Genomic DNA, 27,910 nt, shown 5'->3' on the forward strand with positions numbered 1-27,910 from the left:
TTCAATATGAAATGATTTCATTCACTATTCTCAGTTCTATGCAGAATTCAAGATTAAAGATTTTGGTGAAGTAATTGGAAACAGACCATTCCCAATAAATGATTGCTTTTCCCTACTTGGACTGTCAAGGCCTTTGGGTTTCAAAAGGAGAAAGAAAAATAAGAGACTCCACTATCATTATAGATGGAAACTAGCCCTCACTTTCTCTGGTTACTTATTGACCTTTTCTAACATTTGACATCTCACCTTTGCCCCAGTGTGGACTGGAAAGAATCCTTCTGCCACCAACTATTTCCTCCATAGGCTTCCCAGAAATCCTGCTCCTGTGACCCTGACATTCACCCTCATGTTAAGCTGGGTTTTCTAGCATTTCCATGTGTCTACTTTTCAGATCCCACTATCCCAACTAAGAACATTTTCAAATTTTTTAAATGGTTCATTATTTTAAGTTTCTAATCCAGTGGTGAAAAATATATGAGGAGAACTGAATAGTGTTTTTCAATGCTATAAAGTCGTTACTGTCCAGGAAAAAAAAAAAAAAGTTAGGTCAGAATCAACCTTTTATTAGAAATGAGAAGTTATACCGCATCCTATTCCTTTACTGCTCCTAAACTAATTGAACACTCAAAACCATTTTCTTTACACAACTAGTATCATGTCCATTGAATAGGCAGATGTTGAATATTTTATTCTTTGGAGACAGCAAGATCAGAGAGTCTCTAAAAATATATTGTTTGGGGGGCGATTAGGGAAATGATTCTTTCTGGTTTTATTTTTTTCTAAACCCTTTTCTTCTTTTCATTTGGGCTATAAGAATGTTTTCCACGGGCCCTGTTTTATTTTTTCTGATAATTCATTCTTGAACATTAAAATGTTTACCGAGGCTCCCTGCTGGAGAAGAGACCCTCCATCTCATCAGGACTGCCCTGAATTTACTCAGCAGTTTCTGATAGATGCCTTCTCTAGAGTAAAAGTTGGAAAGCAGGATGATTGTATATCTAGCCATGGCCTTTAATGTTATATCGAGCTTCCAGGAAACTTTTGACAAAACAAATCAGGAGGAGTACACGGAAGGGAACTGGCTGTAACTTGCATTTACCAGACAGGATTTGAAGGCAGCAGCAGTTCCCTTAGCTCCCCGATTTGTTTCTCCATAGCACTTACTGTAGTTTATCATGATATATTTCTAGGTTATAGACTGGTAACTACCTAAAGGCAAGGATTATAACTTTTTTATCATTGAAAATATAGAGCTAATACAGTGCCTACCACATAGTATGTAAAAAGGAATGAATCACAGATATTGAGTCAGGTCCTGAATGTAGATTTTACCTAGCAAAATCTTGCAGAAAATATCCAGTTGGGGCCCAGAATAAACAAAAGGCATGAATGAACTCCCATGTAAGAGAATAAAGGAGAGTACAACCAGGGAGCCTTATCTACCCTGTTCATGGGATTACTGTTGAGAGCAACAAAAGGAAACTTCTGGCCAGAGGCTTTTTGCTTGGCAATTAAACTACAAAATGCAGATCTGGAAGAGGCAATTTATATTTCTAGCATAGAAACTGGAACAGTTTTTTTAGAGCTATTGAAAAAATAAACACAAAATTATGGATGAGGAAAAGAAAAACCAGAGTGAGGATGTTATACAAACTATGTACTGTGGATTCAGGACACTTGCTTAAGGGAAGGTAGGGAGGAAATAAGGGAGAAAGGAATAGGTTCAAAAAAGGGGCTGCTTTTTAAAATTTGGGATTCATACTAGTTTTCCATGTTATGTAACAAATTACCACAAATTTAGCAGCTTAGAAACGATATACACATTACCTCACAGTTTCCATAGTCAGGAGTCTGGCACAGGTTAGTGAGATCCTTTGCTCAGAGTATCACAAGCAGCCAAACTGCCTTTCTTTCTGGAGTTCAGGCTTTTCTTCCAAGCTTCTGTGTTTGTTGGGAAAATTTAGTTCCTTGTGGTTGTAGGACTGAAGTACCTGTTTTCTTGCTCAAGGACCATTCTCAGCTCCTGAGGTCTTCCTTAGGGCCTTAACGTTATAGCCCCCTCTGTAGTCCTCTCATAACATGGCAACTTACTTCCTCAAGGCCAGCAGGAGAATCTTACCTCTGGCTAAAAGAGCCCCTGACTTTTTTTTAAAGGGCTCACCTGATTATTCACCAGCCAGGGTAATCTCACTTTTGATTAACTCAAAGTCATGTGACTAGGGACCATAATTTACATCTACAGAATCCCTTTGCATATAACAAACATAATGCAAATAGTGTAATCATGGGAGTGATAGCCTATCATATTCACAGTTCCAACACACATACAAGGGCATAGGCCATTGGGGGTCATCTAAGAATTCTGCCTACCACAGTGCTCATTACTGAATAATGAATTCTCTAATATTTCCATGTTTCTTCTTACAGTTGCTTAGAGGGTTCTTTCCTCTTTAGAGACTTAACGCTTCTTCAATGTTATATTTAAATAAATAATTAATAACTAGTGTCTCATTTTAAACTTTTATAGTGTTAACTTCTATTTTATAACCTCTGGTTAAATCAATACAAATCTCAGTATTATTCTCATTGACGTCAACTTTTAAGTTGAAATCGATTTTTAGAAGATTGTAGAGGGGGCTTGCCTAGTGGCACAGTGGTTGAGAGTCCACCTGCCGAAGCTGGGGACACGGGTTCGTGCCACGGTCCGGGAAGATCCCACATGCTGCGGAGCGGCTGGGCCCGTGAGCCATGGCCGCTGGGCCTGCGCGTCCGGAGCCTGTGCTCCACAACGGGAGAGGCCACAACAGTGAGAGACCCGCATACCCGGAAAAAAAAAAAAAAGATTGTAGAGGAACTGCACTTGTATCCTAGTAGGGAATCCTAAGTTAAGATCAAACAAATAACTGTCACTTAAGACAAAGTAAAGTTTCTGTCATGAGAGAAATTACAGAATTATTTGGTATTTGTATGTGTGTGTATGTATATAGCACAGCTTTTTATTAATTCAGGTCCTCAGCCTTTAGGACACTTCTTAGACTCTGTATGGTAGCATTTTCCACAAGCTAATAATGCTAACAATAATACTGTAAATTTAAAGTTTACCAAGTGCTATCACAGATTTAAAAAAAAATTCTGCCCTCAAGATTACCTTTGCTAGGTAAGCAAGTATCATCTCTGGGTTTTTTTTGTTTGTTTTCTTTTTTTGTTGTTGGTGGTTTTTTTTTTATTGCGGTACGCGGGCCTCTCACTGTTGTGGCCTCTCGCGTTGCAGAGCACAGGCTCCCTACACGCAGACTCAGCGGCCATGGCTCACAGGCCTAGCCGCTCCGCGGCATGTGGGATCTTCCCGGACCGCGGCATGTGGGATCTTCCCGGACCGAGGCACGAACCCGTGTCCCCTGCATCGGCAGGCGGACTTTCAACCACTGCGCCACCAGGGAAGCCCCATCTCTGTTTTTCAACAGAGAAACCGTCAAGTGCTTGCTCAGTGTCACTCAGCTGGTAAGCAGTAGACCCCAAATTAGAATCCAGAAATTATGACTCTTCTATGTGTTTTAATATTATTTATGATTTTAATGTAATATGACTTAAATATTTTTAAATCTTTGGATATGGAAAGGTAATAATATAGAAACAGGAATCATGCTTCTGATAAAAAAGAAAAATAATTTTAAGAGTAATTTTAATTTATTGATAGATTTTACAATGCAATCACTGTTTTTTTTTTTGTTTTTTTTTGTTTGTTTGTTTTTTGCGGTACGCGGGCCTCTCACTTTTGGGGCCTCTCCTGCTGCGGAGCACAGGCTCCGGACGCACAGGCTCAGCGGCCATGGCTCACAGGCCCAGCCGCTCCGCGGCATGTGGGATTTTCCCGGACCAGGGCACGAACCCGCGTCGCCTGCATTGGCAGGCGGACTCCCAACCACTGCGCCACCAGGGAAGCCCAATCACTGTTTTTTAAATAAATTTATTTTTAGCTGTGCTGGATTTTCGTTGCTACACGCGGGCTTTCTCTAGCTGCGGTGAGCGGGGGCTACTCTTCATTGTGGTATGCGGGCTTCTCATTGCGGTGGCTTCTCTTGTTGCAGAGCAGGGTCCCTAGGCGTGCGGGATTCATTAGTTGTGGCACGCTGGCTCAGTAGTTATGGCTCACAGACTCTAGGGTGCAGGCTCAGTAGTTGTGGTGCATGGGCTTAGTTGCTCTGCTGCATGTGGGATCTTCCTGGACCAGGGCTCGAACCCGTGTCCCCTGCATTGGCAGGTGGATTCTTAACCACTGCGTCACTAGGGAAGTCCCAACAGCACAATCACTTTCTAACAAGGTCACCACAAAAGTCTCACATTCCAAACCAAGTATAAACAAAAGAAAGTTATTATTTATCATTCTTGTCTCATCTATAAAACTTCTCAATTAAGGAATAGAATGCTTAAACTGAGAGAAGTTAGTAATAGAGCCATAATTACTTGTCCAAAAGGATTCAAAACTGATAGAATGTGTGATTTGTCTATTTCTTCTATTTTGACAGGTGCTCTGTAGCATTTCTAGACATATATAATTAACATCAGAAATATGTTTTAAGGATTATAGAGTTAAAACAGTTTAATCAAAGCATGATTTATATTTTAATAAATTGCAAGTCATTTGGTTTACTGTCTCCATAATTTCAATATTTCTTTGTTTACTAAATTTTTATACCATTAAATTGAATGGTATAATTGCATATCTTTTAAAGAGATATATTTATTGTCTTGGTCTTTGCTCAATGAAGGGTATATTTATAATGTCAGGATTTGCCACTGTGGAAAGAATAGATCTAATGGCATACAAGTTTAACAAATGAGAGAAGCCACCAGGAAGAACAGATCCTCATCAAAATTTAGTCTTCTGTATGCAGATGTAGAGAATGGACTTGAGGACACAGGGAGGGGAAAGGGTAAGCTGGGACGAAGTGAGGCAGTGGCATGGACATATATACATATATACCAAATGTAAAATAGCTAGCTAGTGGGAAGCAGCCGCATAGCACAGGGAGATCAGCTCGGTGCTTTGTGTACACCTAGAGGGGTGGGATAGGGAGAGTGGGAGGAAGACACAAGAGGGAGGGGATATGGGGATATACATATATGTATAGCTGATTCGCTTTGTTATACAGCAGAAACTAACACACCATTGTAAAGCAATTATACTCCAATAAAGATGTTAAAAGATTTTTAAAAATTTAGTCTTCTGTGTTGCCTGAGATTCCACCTAGAATTGTAGCCATGAGTTATGTCTTAACAAATGAAAATCTCAAAATGTCTAATTTAGATGCAGAACATTAACTTTAGGATTGATAAATGTTCTGCTGCATACTATTTAAGTAAAAGCTTAATAATACTACATTGCTAATAAAAGTGTATTTTAATTTATATGGTAATAAAATAATAGAAAGATTATATATAAAAGCTGAAATCAATGTTTATAGCACCATCTGTGCGACAAACAGGTAGACTTGAATTTTTGAAACCTTTCTTCTGTTTCTTAGTATACAAAAAGCATTGCTTTTAGATACCATGGTAGGGGGGTGGGGGTGGATACATAGGTTAACAAAGGCACAGTCCTCTCTCAAGCCTTTGCTAGGGCCGTGGTTGAGGAACAGCCATAATGCTATGGGAGCTAAGAGAATGGAGAAGCTACTTGGTTGGAAAAAAGGAGACAACTGCAGAGAAGATTTCATAAAGGAGGAAATACTAAGCTACTCTTATGCATGAGAGAGATTTCAGCAGAAGGAAACACCATGTGTAGAGTCATCAATGTAGAAATGGCTGAAAGTTTTGGGGAAGGGCAGACAAGTTTGACTGCAGATGATGTAGGACTGAAACACAAATTGAAGTTAAATCTTACAGAGCTTTATTATAACCACAAACATCTGAGCTTTATTCTGTTGGGCTGAGGAACCCCTGAAGAGTTTTGAATAAGAGAATAACAGGTCAGTGTTGTCTTGGGAAGTTGTATAAAAGATTTGAACGTAGAGAAAGGTTGCCCATAGGGGAAAGGTTATTGCAGTGGTCTTAGTGGGATGATGAGTCTGCATTAAGAAAGTGGCAGGGGCTTCCCTGGTGGCGCAGTGGTTGAGAGTCCACCTGCCGATGCAGGGGACGTGGGTTCATGACCCGGTCCGGGAAGATTCCACATGCCGCGGAGAGGCTGGGCCCGTGAGCCATGGCCACTGAGCCTGCGCGTCCAGAGCCTGTGCTGCGCAACGGGAGAGGCCACGACAGTGAGAGGCCCCGCGTATCGCAAAAAAAAAAAGAAAGTGGCAGAAGGAAATGAATATGAGAAATATTACATAATTTATAGAACCTGACGATTGGGCACAGAGAATTAATAAACAGGGAGGGAGATGTATTCAACCTTGAATGATAACCAGGAAGATTTTCAGACTCAGGGAAATTATGAGTTTGCTTTTGATTTTTCATGTTATTTGTTACCTTTGGGACAATCCAGGGATGAATATTTTCTGAAAAATATAAAAAAACACGCTTTTAGATCATAGGTTAAAATATAGCCAAAGAAATTTTTTTTCACCGAAACATACTTGTTATTTCACCAAAACGTAGTTTAATCTCAAATATATCAAGCCCTAGTTTTGAATTCATGATCTAAAATATTCATATTTAACAGTATACACATGTATACACAAATATATATGTAATTACAGATTTATTGATATACTTGTTAGAAATTGTGTTTAAACATAGTGTTAATACTTAAGTAACTTATGTCCCGTATATATATGACTATACATGTTAGCCACATCTTCTACTGTTTTAACTAGAATTCTTAACAAAGAAAGCATTTTTTCCACCTCTGAGAGACTTCAGTACCATTTTGTATAATTGTTCCTTATGTTAAGCTACCATTATTATAAGCTTCTTTGGAATAATAAAGTAATAGTGCAGTTATCCTCTTAAGGATCTCTAAGTTGTTATGCCATTATAGCTTGGTGGCGTTCTGCTGACTACAGATGGGTGAATGAAAGGGGCTAACATTAGGGCGGTTTCTTTTATAGTTTCATAAAAGCATTACCAGTATGCCATTTAGTAAAATGTTCATGTTATTAAAAATTTTAATGTAAGGAGTTTAGTGCAATCTACCTCAACATTACAAAGAGGACTTGTCAACTATCAATCAAGTGCATAAAACTGAGTGAATGTGTTTGTATGCTATTTATTTGAACTAAATCTCTAATAAGCCTCTTCTGCTAATTGGACTTAACGTTTCTGTTGCTAAATGAGAAGCATTTTGGCTGCTGTATAGGGTAGTAAGACCTACCTAGTGGGATAAACAACTAACATCTGTTATCCTGTCCTGCTCCAGCTTGACTTTTACCAGTTAAGTACATCAGCCCTGAAGTCAAGGTTATCAAATATGTGCATCTCTGGCACACCCATGTTTATGTGAAGGCAAAGAAATAGCACATCATGAGTAAAGACCAGCCAACCAAAAGATATTGAGTACAGCTGGTCTATTTTGTTTTAACCTTTACAAGCCCTACAACCTTAAGCAAAAACTAGTGGAAGTTAGAAATGTTGTAGTTTTTATAATAACTATTTTTGTAATCAGTGTCACTTTTTTCTTTAGCATTTTCCTACCTGGACAATTTGATGCTGATAATTGTTAGGTTAAATGTAATTACTTTTATAATAAATTTATATTTATTTTCTTTAAAAAGAAGCTAAATTCGGATTTGGCTGAGCTTCGGAAAGAAAAAGAAGATTTACTAAAGAAATTGGAGCCTTCATCCGAAATCACAAGTTTGGCTGAAGAAGTTGCCCAGGTAACAGTTCCACGGATACAAGTTACATCACTTGGCCCTTCAAGGAGCATGGATTTGGAAATGAAGCAATTGCAGTGTAAACTAAAGGTGATTATAAATTTTATTAAAGATGAAAACATTTATTAAGTTACTGAATCCTTAAAGACATGTTTCTATCAATTCTAATTTAATTCTACTAATAAAGGTAAATTATGGTATAAATAATCCCTAAATTATTAATACTACATTCAATCTCATCTTTCTATTTTAGCCTGGTAGATTCTTACCTGGTAACTTATAATACTATTCTCTGAAAAAATAGCAAGACACCATGAAATCCTAACTTAGGAGACAAGGGAAACTGGCCATTATCATTCTATTCCACTATTCAACTCCTCTCTGCCTGCCACTGAACAGAATTCTTTTTGAACATAATAATGTATCAACATAAATAGAATTGCTTTCCTGTACACATTTTGCTGCTGTTTTAACTTGGTGGTTCTTTGTTGGAGATGGGGAAGGAGGAGGGAATTAGGGGAAAGGAGAAGAAGCACAGAGTAAAGGTGAGTTGGTTTAATCAAGTTAAACCTGAGAGTGAGAATAAAGACCAGTGTTCCTTTTGCTTATAAAGAATTGTGTCTAAGTCCAGGTGAGACTGTCAACAACTTAAAAGTAAGGCTGGCCTTAGTTTTTACCCATATATAAATCTCTCTCACTTTGAAGGAATGTGTGAGTTACAAAGGTGAGACTAATGAGAATGCCTAAAGCAATTTAGATCATGCTTGATGTAAGTTTGAAGTGACATTGTCCATATCTAACCTGGAGTCCTGGAACACTGACCAGGCTGCATAGGGACAAAAAGGGTAAATCTTTATTTTTGTCTTATTTCATGCTTTAATATGGAAATATTCTGGAAGACTAAGTACTTTGAAGTAAATAATACTCTTGATACTACAAATTTCTGTTTCGACATTGTATGAGGTTGCTAAGGCTGCCATAAGAAAATACCACCGAGGGCTTCCCTGGTGGCGCAGTGGTTGAGAGTCCGCCTGCCGATGCAGGGGACAGGGGTTCGTGCCCCGGTCCGGGAAGATCCCACATGCCGCTCCCGGCTGGGCCCATGAGCCATGGCCACTGAGCCTGCGGGTCTGGAGCCTGTGCTCTGCAACAGGAGAGGCCACAACAGTGAGAGGCCCCCATACCGCAAAAAAAAAAAAAAAAAAAATACCACCGAGTGGCTGGCTTGAATAATAGAAATTTATTTTCCCATAGTTCTGGGGTTTAGAAGTCCAAGATCAAAGTATTGACACGTTTGATTTCTTCCAAGCCCTCTTTCCTTGGCCTGTGGGTGGCCGCCTTCTTGCTGTGTCTTCACATGGTCACCCCTCAGTCTATGAGGTCTGTGTCCTAATTGCTCCTCTTATAAGGACACCAGTCATGTTAGATTAAGGCCCACCCATGTGACCTCATTTTACTTTAATTACCTCCTTAAAAGCCCTATCCAAATACATTTTGAAGTACTGGAAGGGGAGGTTAGGACTTAAACATATGAATTTTGCCAGGACACAATTCAGCCTATAACAGATATCAGATTGCTAACATAATAAATTTCTGAGAAATAGCTTATTTTCTACTTGATGTTTTCTATGCCTAGTAAAACAAAAATGGTTACATTTGAATCTCTTAAAGGTCTACATCCATCTTTTTTATTTTATCCAATTAATATTAGACTTTTCTATGTAAATTCTTAGGTGTACTTCTGAGATGTACATGGTTCATTCAGAAATTAGAGTGCTCATGTGCATTTCTGTGTCTTCATTTTTACCCATATTAGACATGTTTCCTCAAGGAACCCAACTTTATATAGATAGATAATAAAATATTTAGTGACATATAAATTCCAGTGAATGATATATACATCAGTTATTTATATTTAGTTTAATTTGTAGTCCTTTATACAATCTGGATTGAGTAGTACTCCAACTTATATTTGTGATTTTTTTTGACCTCCTGATTGTTGAAAGGATACCTTTTGGTATACACCATGTTCTCTTCCAGTTTTCCAGTAAGTTAATAATGAAGAATAATAGTTTTTAAACTACTGTTAATTTATATATAATCTATTGCCAATCTAGTTCTAAGTCCTTTAAAAACGTTAACTCATTAAATACTCGTTTCAACCCTATGAGATAAATTCTGTTATTATATCTATTTTACAGTTAAGCAAACTGAGTATGTTAATTGTCCAAGGTCACACAGCTACTAAGAGATAGAGCTGAGATAAGAACTCAATCCATAGGGCTCCAGCATCCATGCTTTTACTCATTTTGCTCTGAAAAATTTTTAAAGTGTTTAATAAACTTAAACAGGAAAGCTCTAACCAAGATAGATTATTACCATTATGACATCTTTGAAATATGTGTTTTACTCCAGATTTTGTCATGCTGCAGATAAGTATTATGTTGTAGGAAATGGAAAAGGGTCAGAGGACCTGGGTTTTGATCATTTTTTGTCCAGTAACTTCTTGTGTGTGGGACCTGACTGAAGAAATTACTTAGCTTCTCCAGAGGTCTAGAGCAGGAATACCTTTCTACCCTCTTCAAAAGGATTTTTGAGGATTAAACAAAATAACTGTGAGACTTAGAGGGTCTGGCAAAAGTATTTATCAAGCTGGCATTGTTTTATTTATTATAATTCTGTAATCCCTCAATTATCCAGAAGTCAAAATTACAGCATTTTTCAGCCACCTAAAATAACAGGCTTAAGTCTAAAAACATAAAACAATCAAACAGCTATCTTAAAATCCACTTAATTTATTCTGTTGAAGATATTGTCAGGGTTCATTTACTGCCTTTTGTCTTTTTTTTAAAATACAGCTGTAATGAGTTTATTTGTTTAACTTTTCAGCAGAAAACACCTCAAAAGCAGCAAATTAGAAGTATGTATATTAAGGGCCAGGATGCTTGTTTTTAGGCAGGAATATTGAGAGAATCAAGAAACTATGATCAACAGATTGACAGAAAAAAAATGCTAAGGTAAAAATACAAAATTAGAAAACCAGCAGCCTGGGACCATTCAGAGTAGGGCTGAGTAGCCATTTATATCATAAAGGCATCATTATATAATGATACAGTGATAATAAATTAGATACAGTAATATAGCATAATTAATATAGTGATAATATTTATAATATATCATTATATTAAAGTATCACTATTGCTTAATGTAATTGTGGATTGTCATTTCTAAATGAATGAACAATCATCCCGGAAAGAATTTAAGTTTAATGATTAAAGCAAAAGCTTCAATTTTTTGGTAAATTTACTAGTGTGGAACATCTTACTCTGGCAGTGCTAGAAATAAGACACCATATGTCACTGTAAACATGTAAAATATGATGGAAATTTAGATTGTGTAACACAAAATTTAATCAAAACTTTTAGCATTCAATACAGTTGCCAAGTTGAGGTAGCCTTGGGTTTTTAAGAAAATTAATATAATATTTAATGGAAATTTAAAATTTACATATGCCATACCAATGAGATATTTAAAGTCTGTCTGATGAATTTGACTGACATTTACATTGTGTGGTTAATGGTTTCATCTTTTCAGATTTATATTTTTTAGAATAAGTTAGTCAAACCTGGAAATAGTTCTCATAGAAACAATTAACTATAGTTATTAGAAAAATTAGCGAAATAACTACTACAAATACTTTTAAAGTTATATTTTATTCTATTTAAATTATTTAATACTTTTTAAATTTAACAAATGAATTAATGTATGTCAATGCTGTCTTACAGGTAGAAAAACCAAAATATCAAATCACTAAATAATATCTCAGAGTACATGTTTTCTTGGAACTTGAGTCAAAATTGAAAGTTAGGTGTCCCTAACACTCTGGCTCCTGGGCCACGCAGACAACAAATACCACAAAGGTGTTCTGCTTTGAAAAACTAATAATTATGTATAAATACTTTAATAATTAATATTGTTTATAAGTTCAAGTAAGGAAGTATTCAGTATTCATAAGTTTATCAGTTATCTTTTACTATCTAACATTATCCTAAAATGTAGCAGCTTAAAACAGCAGCAATTTATTATTTCTTATGATCCAGTGGGTTCACTAGGTAGGTCTTTTGCTGCTGTCTGCTGGGTCCCCTCATATGACTGCATTCTTCTAAACCAAGGATTTACCTGAGCTGGAAGTTCCAAGAGAGCCTCACTCAAAGGCTGGCAGTTGGTCTGCTGGCTGTCATCTGGGGTACCTCAGTACTCTCCCAAATGGCCTTTCCTCTATATTTGTTGGAAGGTGATCCCAGAGCAGCATTCCAAGAGGGCAAAGATGCAAGCTAGAAGGATTTAGGGCCTAGATCTGATATTTGCACAGTGTCATATGCCACATACTTTTGGTCAAAGCAAATCGCAGGCCAGGCCAGATTCAAAGGGTTGGGAGACGGATTACACCTCTTGATGGGAGGTGCAGCAAAGCTTTGTGACTATATTTAGTCTGTTACAGGTTATTAGTAAATCCAGAATTAGTTTTAAGTGATCTTACTAAACCATAAAAATAATTAATCACATACACATTTACATTTTACAAAATCCATATTTCCCGTAAATGTATTTTGGGTATATACTCTTTACAGTTATTATGTGAGTGTGTTCCTCTATGATTTTGGCATGTTATATAAAAATTTTAGTGTGCCATGTTATTTCTGTTAGAACATACAAAATGAAGCATATTAAAATGTTTAGATGTTCATTTTAATTATAACCATAATTTTTGCAATTTTATTATCTTCATGAAAATGGCATTTATACTTATGCTGCTTTAGAACAAGATTGAAAGACATATTTGAATTTATGTGTATTTTTAATCTAGAATGCAACTAATGAACTCACTAAACAATCATCAAACTTGAAGTCTCTGAAATTTGAACTCCTAGCAAAAGAAGAACACATAAAGGAAATGCATGAAAAGTATGTGCTTTATATTTTTATCCATTGTATTTGGTGCCACCTAGTGGCGGCTGACTCTATTAAACATTGCACACCAAGAAACAATACCAACTTGTTTGCCTTTCTTAGTTCGTTTTTAAGCCTACACAAGATGAAAGTTTAAAGAATATTACATATATCATGGTTTATGGCAAGATAGTTACTATTTTTTAATTAGAGTAAGAATGTTTAAAGTTAGATTTTCCATCTTAAACATATTTAATTCTGAATAAATATCAACTAATGGCTGAAAGACTATGAACAGAAAACTTTAGAATGTAGTAATTATTTGACTAAAAATATATGTATAGGCTGATCTTTATATTGGATTTAATGCCTAAGCTTATAAAACGAAGGTTGAAAAAAAGTGAAAGTTTTGTTTGTGTTTAAAATAACTGGAGGGTTATGAAATATTATAATACTTTGTGTATTTATACTAAAAAGGAGTTTAAAATGTTCTATCTCACAGAATCAAAATTATTTCCTTTCTATATCTTTTATAGATATACTAGAGCTTAGAAGTTGTAACATGTTTAGAAAGAATTCTAATCATTCATAATTTGAGATACATGTACCTCATGTACATACATGTATACCACGTTATAAGTGAAGATCACTTAAAACCTTAACAGATAAAACTATTAGGCAAAAAGATTGGTTAATTTTTTTAAACAGACTATCTTGAAGCTTATTTATGGACTGAGTTAGTCTTGCTTACTGTTTACCAGTGAGGACTTTAGAGAAACATTCTTTGAATCCTGGCTTCTTTACCTGCTAGCTCTGGGACTCAATTTAATAGAATTAACTCATAAAGTTCTTAGAATTAAATGAGTTAGTACTTATAAGTGCTTTACTTATGTAAAGCACTTATAACAGTGACTGGCACATAGTAAACACTCAATAAATGTTAGCTGTTGTTCTTTTTATAGTAGTAATTGTAGTAGTTGTTACTGCATCTATCATTTTATACTTAGCGTTATCAATTTAAGCTAAACTGATATGTCAGTTCAATCTCATATGATATTAAATTAGAACTGATATGTCAGTTCAATCTCATATGATATTAAATTTACATAGCTTTAAAGTGAAAAAGAAAAACTATTTTCTTTGGCTATTCTTTGAAATGTATAATAAATGTATAATATTATCAAATTTTATGTTTGTTTATTAGAGTATTTATTAGAGTATTCTTTCTTATCGGTGTTGTGATTTTTGATAATCTCTAAATATTGCTTTGTATTTTTCTTTGAATGCAAAAATGGAACATAAATATAATAATTTTAAGTTTTCATAAATTTTATTAATTTGTCTCAGTTCTTTTTTAATATATATATATAATACTGTAATTACCAAGTCACAACTGGATTATAGATTTTAATATTTTACTCAAATTATTAATAGAGCAATACTTTATGCCATGCAATTATTTTATTAACTTGCAGCTTCACTAATATCAGCATTTAAAAATTAACAGTAGGTATAACATTGGATAATATGTAAGATATCATCACTGTTGAAGTATTTTCTATCACTCTTGATAAAGTGTCTTTTTTTCCCTTTCAAGGATGTCTCGAATGGAGAGAGATATAACCATGAAAAGACATTTGATAGAGGACTTGAAATTTCGACAGAAAGTAAATTTGGAAAGTAATGAGAGTATTAATGGAATGCTAGAAACTCTTGAAAAAAAGGTATCAATTTTTATGTTCACTGACACTGAAAAAAATCACTTCCCCTTGTATTAACTTTAACTCAAATATTCAATCTTAATAAAAGGTATAGCAAATATTCATAAAATGTATGTGTATTGTTACATAATTACATCATTTGCTCTGAAGGTACATTATTTGTTTTAAAATTCAAGACTCCAAACGGTCACACATAATATAGTCATTCATTCTTTTTATATTTGTAAACATACCATGAGAAGATAATCAAGTTTAATTTTTTTAATCTTTAATATTTCTGGGACACATAATTCCATTTTATTCAGATTTTATTTTATTTAAAGCTATTATTTATAATGATAGAATTAAGCATACATTTTAAATGAAAAATATTATAGTCAATGACTATCAGTTCTTTAAAAAGTGTACTCACCACGGTTTTTTTTAAAGTGTACTTTTTCCTTATATACATTTAATTCAGTGTACTTAGGAAAAGAGTCATATTTAAAATAGTTGTATAATATCTGATCCCAAACTAGAAATCAATGATTTGCTGACTAAGAGATATTTTTTTGCTTAAAAATTTTTAAAGCTGCTATTTACACAAATCATAAAACAAATCATAAAACAGCTTGTGCTTTGGCATTCACTAAATGTCATCCACTCCAGAGAGAGCGTTTCCCTTACTTTCCTTGTTGGAGATAAAAATGTAAGTAATGCTCAGATGGATTTAAGAGAGAAAATTTTACATGAGCAAGACACATGCATACAGATTTTCTTTTCTCTTTCTCCTCCACAGACCCACATGAATTATAATTACTTCGTAGAGGTTTCCTCAATGCTATTCTTAAAATTTTGCTCATTTTTTTTAACTTCAATAATCATTTAAGGTAGTCTTACAATGTTTGTGTAAGTAATCATTTACCTTTAATAGCTTTAAAGTGAAAAAGAAAAACTATTTTCTTTGGCTATTCTTTGAAATGTATAATAAATACGTTGTATTATTTAATTTTATCCTAAAAAGTACATGTTATACTTTTACTGGAGAATACAAATGAAAATTATCCATGACTTGACTTATTTAAGAATCAAAACCAACCATCTGAGCTTCCCTGGTGGCGCAGTGGTTGAGAGTCCGCCTGCCGATGCAGGGGACACGGGTTCGTGTCCCGGTCCGGGAAGATCCCACATGCCGCGGAGCGGCTGGGCTCGTGAGCCATGGCCACTGAGCCTGTGCGTCCGGAGCCTGTGCTCCGCAACGGGAGAGGCCACAACAGTGAGAGGCCCGCGTACCGGAAAAAAAAAAAAAAAAAAAACAACCATCTCCTACTTAAGGAAGTTTAGGTTAGTAATTAAAAGAAATATAGTTAAAATTAATTGTATATTATTAGATAGAAGGCTACACATACCAATATTCATGCTTTTTTTGTGCAATTTTGGGGTTTTGCTATTGATTTCAGGATTGTTAGTCTCATTCACAGTATGAGTTCTACAGATCTTATACTTGAATTTGATATCATTTATGAGAAAATAAACTAGACTTATTCATGTATTCATTTGGTTTCCATTTGAAACAAACACAGTATGGAACTAGAATGCCTTTACCAATAATAATTACCTTCATGCTTTTATTGTAGGTGAAGACATTAACTGAAGAGTGTTCCAACAAGAAGGTATCAATCGATTCACTAAAGCAAAGACTTAGTGTCGCTGTAAAAGAGAAGTCACAGTATGAACAGATGTATCAGAGAACTAAAGAGGAGTTAGAAAAAAAGGTATGGTTTTAGGACATTTTAGCCTGGAGGTGGACTGTAACAATGTCTTTTTCATTTTTAAAGTTGTCCTTTTTTTCTCCCCAAAACTACTATGAGCTATTTAAATGTTTCAGATAACTGCAAAGAACATTTATATCTCTACATAAAACACTAAGAATTTGTTTACTATTAAAGGTAATGCTGTATTAGAGAGACAGATTTACTTATCTTGATAATTTCTAATAAATGAAAACTATTGTTAACTGGCATTTATATAAGTGGATATAAATTTTTAGGTCCACCTAAACTTATAAGCTAATTAAATACTTCCATTTGACATATGAAATCTTTTGGTCTAAAATGGCTTCCATGTTTTTAGTGATTTATAATTTTTAAAAAGCATAAACTCATTTTGATGATAAATATATGATAATGTGTGTGCAAGATATTCATTGAAAATAAACAAAAACAACCATCAATTCTACTCAAATAAAAATGAATACAAGATACAGAGAGAGTAATGAAACCCTTTCCTTATATGACATCTCTAACTAACATCCAAATCTGTTTAAGAAATATTTTTTTATTCTATGATTACTGGTCATTTGCAGGATCTCAAGCTTACTTTCCTCATATCAAAAATAAATGAGACTGAATCTGCTATGGCAGAAATTGAAACAGCAGCATCTAAGCATCTTCAAGGATTAGCAATGCAAAGTGAGCAGGCCCTAGAAGGTGCACAGAAGAAATTGCTGCTAGCCAATGAGAAAGTGGAAGAGTTCACCATATTTGTGAAGGTTTGAATTCTTTCTGCTTTACTAACTTGTACTTTACTTCAGGCAGAGTGGGCAGTGGCCTACTTCAGATGATTTGGGAAGTACGTTTAAGTTCCTTTCTGCTTTCCTAAACCACAAAGCATCTTCCCCTACTTGCCACACTGTTCAAATTTTCTCTATAACAGATTTGTTTTTATAGCTTGATTTTAAAAATGTCCACTCTATTATTATATTCTTTCCTTAATGTCAGTTTAGTTATGAAATTGTGGTAATCACATAATCAAGACGGGTGGGTTTTTTTTTTTGTTTTTTTGATTATTTTTATTTTTGGCTGTGTTGGGTCTTCGTTGCTGTACGTGGGCTTTCTCTAGTTGCAGTGAGCGGGGGCTACTCTTCATTGCGTGTGCAGGCTTCTCATTGTGGTGTCTTCTCTTGTTGCGGAGCATGGTCTCCAGACGCTAGGGCTTCAGTAATTACGGCATGCGGGCTCAGTAGTTGTGGCACTCAGGCTCAGTAGTTGTGGCTTGCGGGCTCTAGAGAGCAGGCTCAGTAGTTGTGGCGCACAGGCTTAGTTGCTCCGTGGCATGTGGGATCTTCCTGGACCAGGGCGCGAACCCATGTCCCTTGCATTGGCAGGCAGATTCTTAACCACTGCGCCACCAGGGAAGTCCCAAGACAGATTTTAAGACAAAAGAATTGAGTCATTTTCATTCCACTCTCCTTTTAAAAATCATCCAAGCAAGAACAACCAGAAACTTGCTCCATGATAATTGAACTTAAGAGACATTGCACCCCAGCCCATGACCTATCAGACATGGAATGGATAGAGGAATCGTAAATGATCTAGCAGGACAAAAGGAAGACAAGCTGAAGTGTCTACAAAGGGTGTACCATCTGGAAATTATCTGACCACTGAAGACTCCCAGAACGGTTCTGGCATTGGCTGCACAAGGAACCACCAAAGCCAAGGGTGGTGGGGGAGAGGAGAATACCAGGCTAAAATGGGTGTTTTGTTTGAAAGTCTTTATAAGGAATTTTTAGACCTCTGGCCTGTACTTCTGCCCCACATGGTCAGCCAGTATTCCTCCCTTAACTATTCTGGAAAAACTCAGGAGGAGCAGTTCTAGTTTCAGAGATATGAGGCACTGAGAGGGGGAACCTGGTGATTGCTCCACTCATTTCAATCCCACTGTGAGTTGTTTGCACCCCTGTTTAGTGCCTTTTATTCTGCCTCGTATTATAGTCAGCAAACGGATCTGTTTCCATTATATAAATTATGATGAGTTCCTTAAAGTCAAGAACCACGTTTTATTAATCTCTACCTCCACAGCATGTACCATAGTGACTTGCAAAGAGATGGCATGCAATAATGATCACTAACTAATCAAACTGATTTCTCTTAGGAATATGAAATTTTAATAAAAGCCCTTTTGGCCTTTAAAAATAAGAATTAAGATAATTGGACTACTGTGGGAGGGTAAATCTTTACTTTCCCCCTTTTATCTCCTGAAGTTGCAATGTTCTCTTTTTTTCTAAACCAATCTTCGATGAGATTGAGTTCTTCCCGCTACTTGTTCCTTTGGCTGGCATATATTATTTAAAACTTGCCTATCATAACAGTAGAAACTTATTTAAATATATAAATATTTTTAATTGATGGATTATAAAATTAAAGTTTAAATGTCCTTCTATGGAATAAAATAACATCAACACTTACTGTCTTCTTTCTCAAATAACCCTACTATTATTTGAACTACTCAACTAGACTTGCTGCATATATAATTATTATATATATAAATATGTTAGTGTTCTAAAAGCATTTACCCCCTTAGGTATTGATCTTATTTATAAGAATTAACATTCCTGGACTTATAACTTGAATATAAGATGGCAAATAACTGGATCTTATGTGTAGTACCATTTTTTTTATTCCTCTAAAAATAACAGCTTACAACATTTTATGCCAGTGTTAATAGTACCCCATTTAGAACAAATCCCTTACTTCGTTTCTTTGGAAATCATAGATACCTTGGGAGTTTTCTCATTTAAAAAATATCTACAAAATGAATGGAATAAAACATTTTATCTCTTTCAATGAAGGTTTCAAATGGTATAAAGTCAGACCAATAATGCTTGCCTCAGAGGACTCTAAATGATTGCAGAGTATTAATTTAAATTTATTAATTTAATCATATTTCCTTTTCCAGATTTAAAATGTCATTCCTTCCAAATGCTTGTTGAATAGTCTCACTGTTTAACTTATGATAAGCACTCTCATTGAATATTGTCGTTATTTTGCTCATGATATAGAGCTATTTTTATTATGACTTTTAGCTTCATAAACCTTTGTTTTCCATGTTTTATATTCAGCTTAGAGTTGCATTTTTTGTACTGTTAGCCAATATATAAAATATGAAATGCACATTTATAAGATTTACTCAAATGCTAATTATGGTTTTTCCTAAAGTATTCCTTGAACATGTCCTGTTTAAAAAAGAATTGATAACCAGAAGTTTTTAAAATAGAAAAATGAATTTTATGATTAGATATCTGATTATTATAGACTTGTTGAAGTTTCATGACCTTTATGATAATGTAATGGGTGTACTTCTTCACATAGAGTAGTTTGGCAAAAATTATCTTTTAAAAAACAAACTTCTTACTATTCAAGTCCAAGGATATGAATAGTATTTAATGATATAGTGAATGTCTCATCTCTAGTTGTTCGAGAGTAACATACTAATCCTTCATGTATTTCACCAACAATGATATAGAGTATAGATGTCCTAGTAGATAAATTCAGGATTGCCATGGTTTCATGACTTTTTAATTTGAGTAACATATTAAAGGTCCTATAGTAGAGAATGATAGCAGATATGGATAAAACATTTTTAGTACTCTTTCAGAAATTTTCCATGTTGTTTCAGTTTGGTATTTAGATTGCTTGCATTAGAATCAACAGATTCTATTACATTTAAATAAAATTCATAATTCCGGGCATTATTGAATCAAAATCTTGGTTGGGGTGAGACCCAATAATCTGCATATAACAACTAGGTGATATTATGCATTAATACTGTTTTGAAAACAATGTTTTTTTTTTAAAGCCCAACATTGCTTTTATGGATTGAATCTATATAACAAAATATTTATCAGTTTGGTATTTAATAGCACCTTTTACCACTCATAACTTCTAATGGTAATTTGACATTTGTTTTACTTAACTTTGTTTTAGGGTCAATATGTATTTGATAATGGTACCACTTCTACTGCTTAATCCATTTCGCTAATAAAGGGCCACAAGCAAACTAATGCCCAAACCAGAAACATTGGCAAAGACTGGATATTTGGGTCTGAAGAAGGAGATTACTGTCATCCTTCTCTTCCTCACACGTATAGCCCACCCTAGGACTGGGCAGAAATGCTCAGGAGCTGCCATCTTCAGTGACATACCATCAGTGACGTCCTAAACACTACTGCATTACAGCTCAGCTTTCACCTTTTTAAAAATTTAAGACCTTCCATAATTTGACCCTATTCTGTTTAGAATCTAATTTTTTTCCCCACTACTCTCCAAATTTCACCCAGATTGTGTTCAGTCTTGCCTTTCCTCAAGTTTTCCTTCTTCCTTCACATATCCTTCTCTCTTTGCTCTTCGCTCTAAACCCTTCCGATTTAGCTCAGGGCCTTCCTCTTTCCTGAATCATTTCTTTAACTCTGTGGTTAAGGGGAAAGGGCCCTACTCTGCCAGTTTCTGGTTCTGTTATCTCAGGCAAGTGACTTAATCCTCTGTGTCTCAGTTTCCCCATCTATAGAATTAGTGTAAAGATGGGACATACCTAAAGTGAGGATTTAAATAAGTTAACAGAGATAAAGCTCAAACATTGCCCAATATGCTCAGTGTTATCTGAGTGTCAGCTAGTAGTATGCCTATCATTTATCTCCTGAATAATTATTGTATATACCATATAAATTAACACATAACTGCAAACTGTCATATTTTTCTTTTTGTTTCAAGTAGATTATTATAGTCAACTTGAAGTTAGGGTATTGTCATTCATTTACCCAAAGTACTGGCACATAATAGGGCTCACTAAATTCTTGAAGAATTGATTTTACATCTGCTTTAAGAATGGTACAGGACACATAATCACTGCTCAGACTGAAACCTCTGTGAAGGCAAGAGCTATGCACATTGCTTAACAAGCATAGTTAAAGAATGTGCATAGTTCCTACATGGAACATTATGATCACCAGAACTCATTCTGTGCAGAGCTTATTAGGGTATCAAGTACACAAAAGTATTTAATAAATATTATTAGTAGTATTAATAGTAATAATGTTTGTTTTGGCCATGTTATGGAATCTGTGTTCCCTTTACTCTTTTCATTTATGCATAGGGCACAACCAGATTATAGAAGAGGAGTGGCCATCTGTTCTAGCTCTAGTCTTGAATATGGAATTTTGCCCTGGAGTAAAATCAAGTGCTTTGAGCATCTGGGCTGGATATATGTGGCAGAGCTCAGGCTTTAATTTCTCCTAATAACCGAATAAAACACACAAGGGAAATTTCTAGAAGTATTTGCTCAGTTTGATTGAACCCTGATATAGGCTTGTTAATGTGCTTATATGTGAGAGTCATATGCTCAATTCTATCTTCTCGATAGCTTTTGTTAGCTGATAAATAAATACCAGCCAAAGAACAAGATTCAGCCGGAAGCTTAAATCATTTAATTATCAATATGTACTTGCTTGGTAAGATTTAGTATGATGATTTGGGCATGTAAATTTCTTGCTCCTTTAGTGAGAACATTTGTAGAGCATTATAATTTTATTTTTAATAGGTACAATTGTTAATGCTTTGGTACTGATCTACTCTATTATGATTTTTTTCTATTTTTTCCAACTTTATTGAGATATGACATATAACAATGTATAAGATTAAGCTATACAATATGGTGACTTGATACATGTATATATTATGAAATGTTTACTACAATAAGGGTAGTTAACACATCTTTAACCTCACATAATTACCATTTTATTGTTATTGTTATGGTGAGGACATTTAAAATCTACTCTCATAGCAAATTCCAAGGATACAACACAGTATTGTTAACTATAGTCACTATGCTGTACATTAGATCCCTGGAACTTGTTCTTATAACTGGAAGTGTGTACCATTTGACCAACATCCCATTTCCCCCACCCCTCAGCCCCTATCTTTTTCTGTCTGACTTATTTCTCTTAGTATAATACTCTCAGGGTCCATCCATGTTGTCACAGATGACAGGATTTCCTTCTTTTTCATGGCTGAGTAATATCCCTGTGTGTGTGTGTGTGTGTATCCACAGATACACACACACACACACACACGCCACGTTTTCCTTATCCATTAATCCATTGATGGACACTTAAGTTGCTTCCATGTCTTGACTAGTGCAACTAATGCTGCACTGACCATGGGAATGCATATGTCTCTTTGAGATCCTGTTTCATTTCCTTTGGATATGTACTCAGAAGTGGGATTGCTGGTAGTTCTATTTTTAATTTTTTTGAGGGACCTCTATACTGTTTTCCATAGTGGTTGTACCAATTTACATTCCCACCAATGGTACATAATGGTTCCCTTTTCTCCATATCCTCGTTAGCATTTGTTGTCTCTTGTCTATTTGATAATAGCCATTCCAACAGGTGTGAGGTGATATCTTGTGGTTTTGATTTGCGTTTCTCTGATGATTAGTGAGGTTGAGCACCTTTTCGTTAACTTGTTGGCCATTTGTATGTGTTCCTTGGAAAAATGTCTGTTGAGGTCCTTTGTCCATTTTTAAATTGGATTATTTGGGTTTTTGTTATTAAGTTATATGAGTTGTATATAGTTTGAAGTCAGGAAATGTGATACCTCCAGCTTTGTTCTTTCTCAAGATTGCTTTGGCTATTCAGTCTTTTGTAGTTTCATACAAATTTGGGGTTTTTTTCTTATTTCTGTGAAAAATGCCATTGGAACTTTGATACAGATTGCAGTGAATCTCTAGGTGGCTTTGGGTAGAATGGACATTTGAACAATATTCACTCTTTTAATCAGGATATCATTCCATTTATTTGTGTCTTCTTTAGTTTCTTTCATCAGTGTCTTGTAGTTTTTGGTGTATAGATCTTTCACTTCCTTGGTTAAATTTATTCCTAAAATTTTATTGTGTTGGGTGCCACTATAAGTGGGATTGTTTTATTTCTTTTTTACATGTTTAATTCTTAGTGTATAGAAACACAAATAATTAATTTTTGTCTGTTGATTTTGTATCCTGCAACTTTACTGAATTTGTTGATTAATTCTAACAGCTTTTTGATGGAGTCCTTAGGACTTTCTTTATAAAAGATCATGTCATGAGCGAACAGAGACAATTTTATTTCTTTCTTTCTGATTTGGATGCCTTCTATTTCTTTTTACTGCCTAATTGCTCTAGCTAGGACTTCCAGTACTGTGTTGAATAGGAGTGGTGAGAGTGGGCACTTTTCTCTTGTTCCTGATCTTAGAGGGAAAGGTTTCAGCCTTTCACTGTTGAGTGTGAGGATAGCTTGGGCTTGTATTATATGGCCTTTGTTATGTTCCAGTATGTTCCTTCTATACCCAGTTTGTAGAGAGTTTTATCATGAAAGGATGTTAAATTTTGTCCAATGGCCTTTCTGCATTTATTGAGATGATCATATGATTTTTATCCTTCATTCTTTATGTAGTGTATCACATTTATTGATTTGTGTATGTTGACTCATTCTTGCATTCCAGGAATAAATCCCACTTCACCATGGTGTATGATCCTTTTAATGTGTTGTTGAATTCAGTTTGCTAGTATTTTGTTCAGAGGTTTTGCATCTATATTCATCAGGGGCATTGGCCTATAGTTTTCTTTTCTTGTAGTGTCCTTATCCGGCTTTGGTATCAGGTTAATGCTCACCTCATAAAATGAGTTTGAAAGTGTTCTCTCCTTTTACATTTTTTGGAAGAGTTTGAGAAGGATTGACTTTAATTTTTCTTTATTTGGTAGAATTCACCAGTGAAGCCATCAAGTCATAGGCTTTTCTTTTTTGGAAGGTGTTTGATTGCTGATTCAGTCTTCTTACTCATTATTAATCTGTTGAGATTTTCTGTTACTTCATGATTCAGTCTTGGTAGGTTGTATGTTTTAGGAATTTATCCATTTCTTCTAGGTTGTCCAATTTGTTGACATATAATAGTTCATACTATCCTCTTATGATCCTTTGTATTTCTGTAGTATCAGATGTAATATCTTCTCTTTCATTTCTAATTTTATTGAGTCCTCTCTTCTTTTTCTTGGTAAATCTAGATAAAAGTTTATCCATTTTGTTTATCTCTTTAAAAAACTAGCTCTTAGTTTCACTAATCTTTTGTATTGTCTTTTATGTCTCAATTTATTTCCACTCTTCTCTTTGTTATTTCCTCCCTTCTACTACCTTTGAGTTTAGTTTGTTCTTTTTGTAGTTCCTTGAGGTGTAAAGTTAGATTATTTTTTCGAGTTTTTTTTTTTTTTTTTTTTTTTGCTTAATGTAGGGTTCCACATGGCAGAAGAGGCCAGTGACAGGAGTTGGGTGTTGGCGTGCAGGTGCTCAGGTGGAGGGGCTAGCTGCAGGTGAGCCCAGCGGTGCAGGCCAGTGAGAGGAGACAGAACCAGATCTGGGCCCACAAACAGCTGTGGGGGCCTTAGCTGTCAACATGTAGTTCTATGGCTACAGGGCCTCACCACAGGCACTTGCATGTCATTGGAGGCCAGTGACAGGAGTCAGACCAGTGGCGAACTGGTCCACAGCTGAAGGGGTTAGCCCCAAATGCATGCACGGCAGTGGATCAGCTGCAGGGGTCTAGGCTGGCATCTTGCACTTCTGCAGCTGCAAAGGCCAAGCTGACTTCCAGTGCAGATTGGAGGGTCCAGTTGGGGACAGGGAGGGAGTCAGTCAGGTGGCATCCGTGAAGGTGAACCTGTGGGGGGAAATCACAGTGGTGAAATCTGCAGGGGGTTCATGGCAGCTGTCCTGGGCTTTGGTTTCTTCAGTGGCGAAAGCTGTTGGGATCCTGCACAGAGCTGTAAACCACAGCTGCTCTTGCTGCATAGCTGATATTGGGAGCCCCAGGCATTCTTCCTTGCTCCAACCTGTCTTTATTTGTCTTAGCTTTGTCAGTCTCTGGGTGGTGTGAAACTGAAGTGGGTCCTTCATGCAGTGATACGAAAAACTGGGGAAGTTGGTTCCTCACCTCATTCTCCCTTTCCCAGCGAGGGAACTCTTTTGAACTGGGCAGTTCCCCCTTGTCACTGAGCAGTGCCACCCTGGGGTATGCGATGATGCAGGCAAAACGAAACTGTCCTTCTTTTTCTTTGTGTGGAGTTATTCTCAGGTTTTTTGCTCCACTGTTTGTTGCTGAAATTTCTTAAGTGGACTCCTGAGCTCTTCCAGAGCTATTTTTGTTTGTGGATATCTGTCTAATTGTTGATATTTGTGGGGGGATAGAGGCTGGATCTCCCATCCTATATTTTGGTGACATCACTTCTTAATTATGATTTTTAAACAGTGTTATAATAAAATCCTATTTGAGTTAACTCTTTCTGTCCTATCATTATATAAGAAAGGTAAATGACAGCTGTTTTTAAAGACACGTTTTTAATAAAAATACATTACTTTAAGTGGGTGAACTTTAAAATATGTAAATTGTATCTTGATAAAGCTGTTTAGGAAGCTGTGAAAAAAAAAGACTTTACTTCTCCAAGAAACTATGATGGTAGGAGTGACTCCACAGTATTGGAGCAGCCAGTTATAACCTTCATCATAATAATCAAATCTTACTGAAAAATCTAATCAGTCCATTATGATTCAGTGAAATTCAAAACTTTTTGTAGTTTGCTAACACAGATCAAGACTCATTATAAAGACTGGAAAACTAGATCTTAATAAGACTGGAATGAAATAGCTTGCTGTCTTTCACTCTAACACTATTGCTCACTGCTTACAATAAATTATATTATAATATTGAAAAACATAGTGACTTTAAGTTGAGATGTAAATCTAAGAAAGTACTTTTACTTTGAAAATACAATCAAATATTGGGACAATTCCTAGCCCATGATATTCCAAGAAGTTTAAGAAGGCTGACATAAATTTTTAGAAATTCAGTTAACATTCATTGAATGCTTATTTTGTGCCATACAGTGTTTTTACTTACCTTGACAATAAGTGATAGCCATTATTCAACTGATGCAAGCAGAGTGAAACTTTTTAAAGCTTCTGTTGTTTTTAACATTGGAGTATTTTAAAAGTTTTGCACAATTTGGGAGTTTTAAAGTTGCTTAGGGGGGGACCTTCAAGATGGCGGAGGAGTAAGACATGGAGATGACCTTCCTCCCCACAAATACATCAGAAATACATCTACATGTGCAAAAACTCCTACAGAACACCTACTGAACGCTGGCAGAAGACCTCAGCCTGCCCAAAAGGTAAGAAACTCCCCATGTACCTGGGGAGGGCAAAAGAAAAAACAGAGACAAAAGAGTAGGGATGGGACCTGCACCTCTGGGAGGGAGCTGTGAAGGAGGAAAAGTTTCCCCGCACTAGGAAGCCCCTTCACTGGTGGAGACGGGGGTGGGTGGGTGGGGGGAGCTTTGGAGCCATGGAGGAGAGTGCCGCAACAGGGGTGCAGAGGGCGAAGCGGAGAGATTCCCACACAGAGGATTGGTGCTGACCAGCACTCCCACACAGAGGATTGGTGCTGACCAGCACTCACCAGCCCGAGAGGCTTGTCTGCTCACCCGCCAGGGCGGGTGGGGGCTGGAAGCTGAGGCTTGAGCTTCGGAGGTCAGATCCCAGGGAGAGGACTGGGGTTGGCCGCATGAACACAGCCTGAAGGGGGCTAGTGCACCACAGCTAGCCAGGAGGGAGCCTGGGAAAAACTCTGGACCTGCCAAAGAGGCAAGAGACCATTGTTTTGGGGTGCGCAAGAAGAGAGGATTCAGAGCACTGCCTAAATAAGCTCCAGAGATGGGCGCAAGCTGTGGCCATCAGCTTGGAACCCAGAGATGGGCATGAAATGCTAGTGCTGCTGCTGCAGCCACCAAGAAGCCTGTGTGCAAGCACAGGTCACTATCTACACCTCCCCTCCCGGGAGCCAGTGCAGCCCGCTACTGCCAGGGTCCTGTGATCCAGGGACAACTTCCCTTGGAGAACAAATGGCGTGCCCCAGGCTGTTGCAGCATCATGCCTCTGCTGCCACAAGCTCACCCCTCATTCCAGTTATAACTAGCGTACCCCTCCCTCCCACCAGCCTAAATGAGCAAGAGCCCCCTAAAAAGCCACTGATTTACCCCCTCCTGTCTGGGCGGGGAACAGATGCGTGAGGGCAACCTACATGCAGAGGTGGGGCCAAAACCAAAGCTGAACCCCAGGAGCTGTGAAAACAGAGAAGAGAAAGGGAAATCTCTCCATGCAGCCTCAGGAGCAGCGGATTAAATCTCCACTATCAACTTGATGTACCCTGCATCTCTGGAGTACCTAAACAGACAACGAATCATCCCAAATTGAGGCAGTGGACTTTGGAAGCAACTATAGACTTGGGATTTGCTGTCTGCGGCTGATTTGTTTCTAATTTTTATGTTTATCTTAGTTTAGTGTTTAGTGCATGTGATCATTGGTGGATTTGTTTACTGGTTTAGTTGCTCTTTTTAAATTATTATTACTTTTTTATTTTAATAATGTTTTTCTTTTTATTTATTTATTATGATTTTAAAATTTTTATTTATTTATTTTTCTTTCTTTTTTTCACCCTTTTCTTCAGAGCTGTGTGGCTGACAGGGTCTTGGTGCTCCGGGCTGGTGTCAGGCCTGAGCCTCTGAGGTGGGAGGGCTGAGATCAGG

The 27,910-nt window shown here is 36.4% G+C and overlaps 1 protein-coding gene across 4 annotated transcripts in view; it reads left to right on the forward strand.

Moving 5' to 3' along the window:
- CNTLN (centlein) overlaps positions 1 to 27,910 on the forward strand; it is a 331,593-nt gene that overhangs the window by 268,972 nt on the left and 34,711 nt on the right. For all 4 annotated transcript variants that reach the window (XM_060300962.1, XM_060300963.1, XM_060300964.1 and 1 more), the window contains 5 exons: positions 7,716 to 7,907; positions 12,685 to 12,782; positions 14,365 to 14,491; positions 16,105 to 16,242; positions 16,833 to 17,018. In XM_060300962.1, coding sequence (XP_060156945.1) covers positions 7,716 to 7,907; positions 12,685 to 12,782; positions 14,365 to 14,491; positions 16,105 to 16,242; positions 16,833 to 17,018 — 741 coding nt within the window. The remainder of the gene's footprint in view (positions 1 to 7,715; positions 7,908 to 12,684; positions 12,783 to 14,364; positions 14,492 to 16,104; positions 16,243 to 16,832; positions 17,019 to 27,910) is intronic.

The sequence above is a fragment of the Globicephala melas genome, chromosome 6 (assembly GCF_963455315.2).
Source record: "Globicephala melas chromosome 6, mGloMel1.2, whole genome shotgun sequence".
Lineage (NCBI taxonomy): Eukaryota > Metazoa > Chordata > Mammalia > Artiodactyla > Delphinidae > Globicephala > Globicephala melas.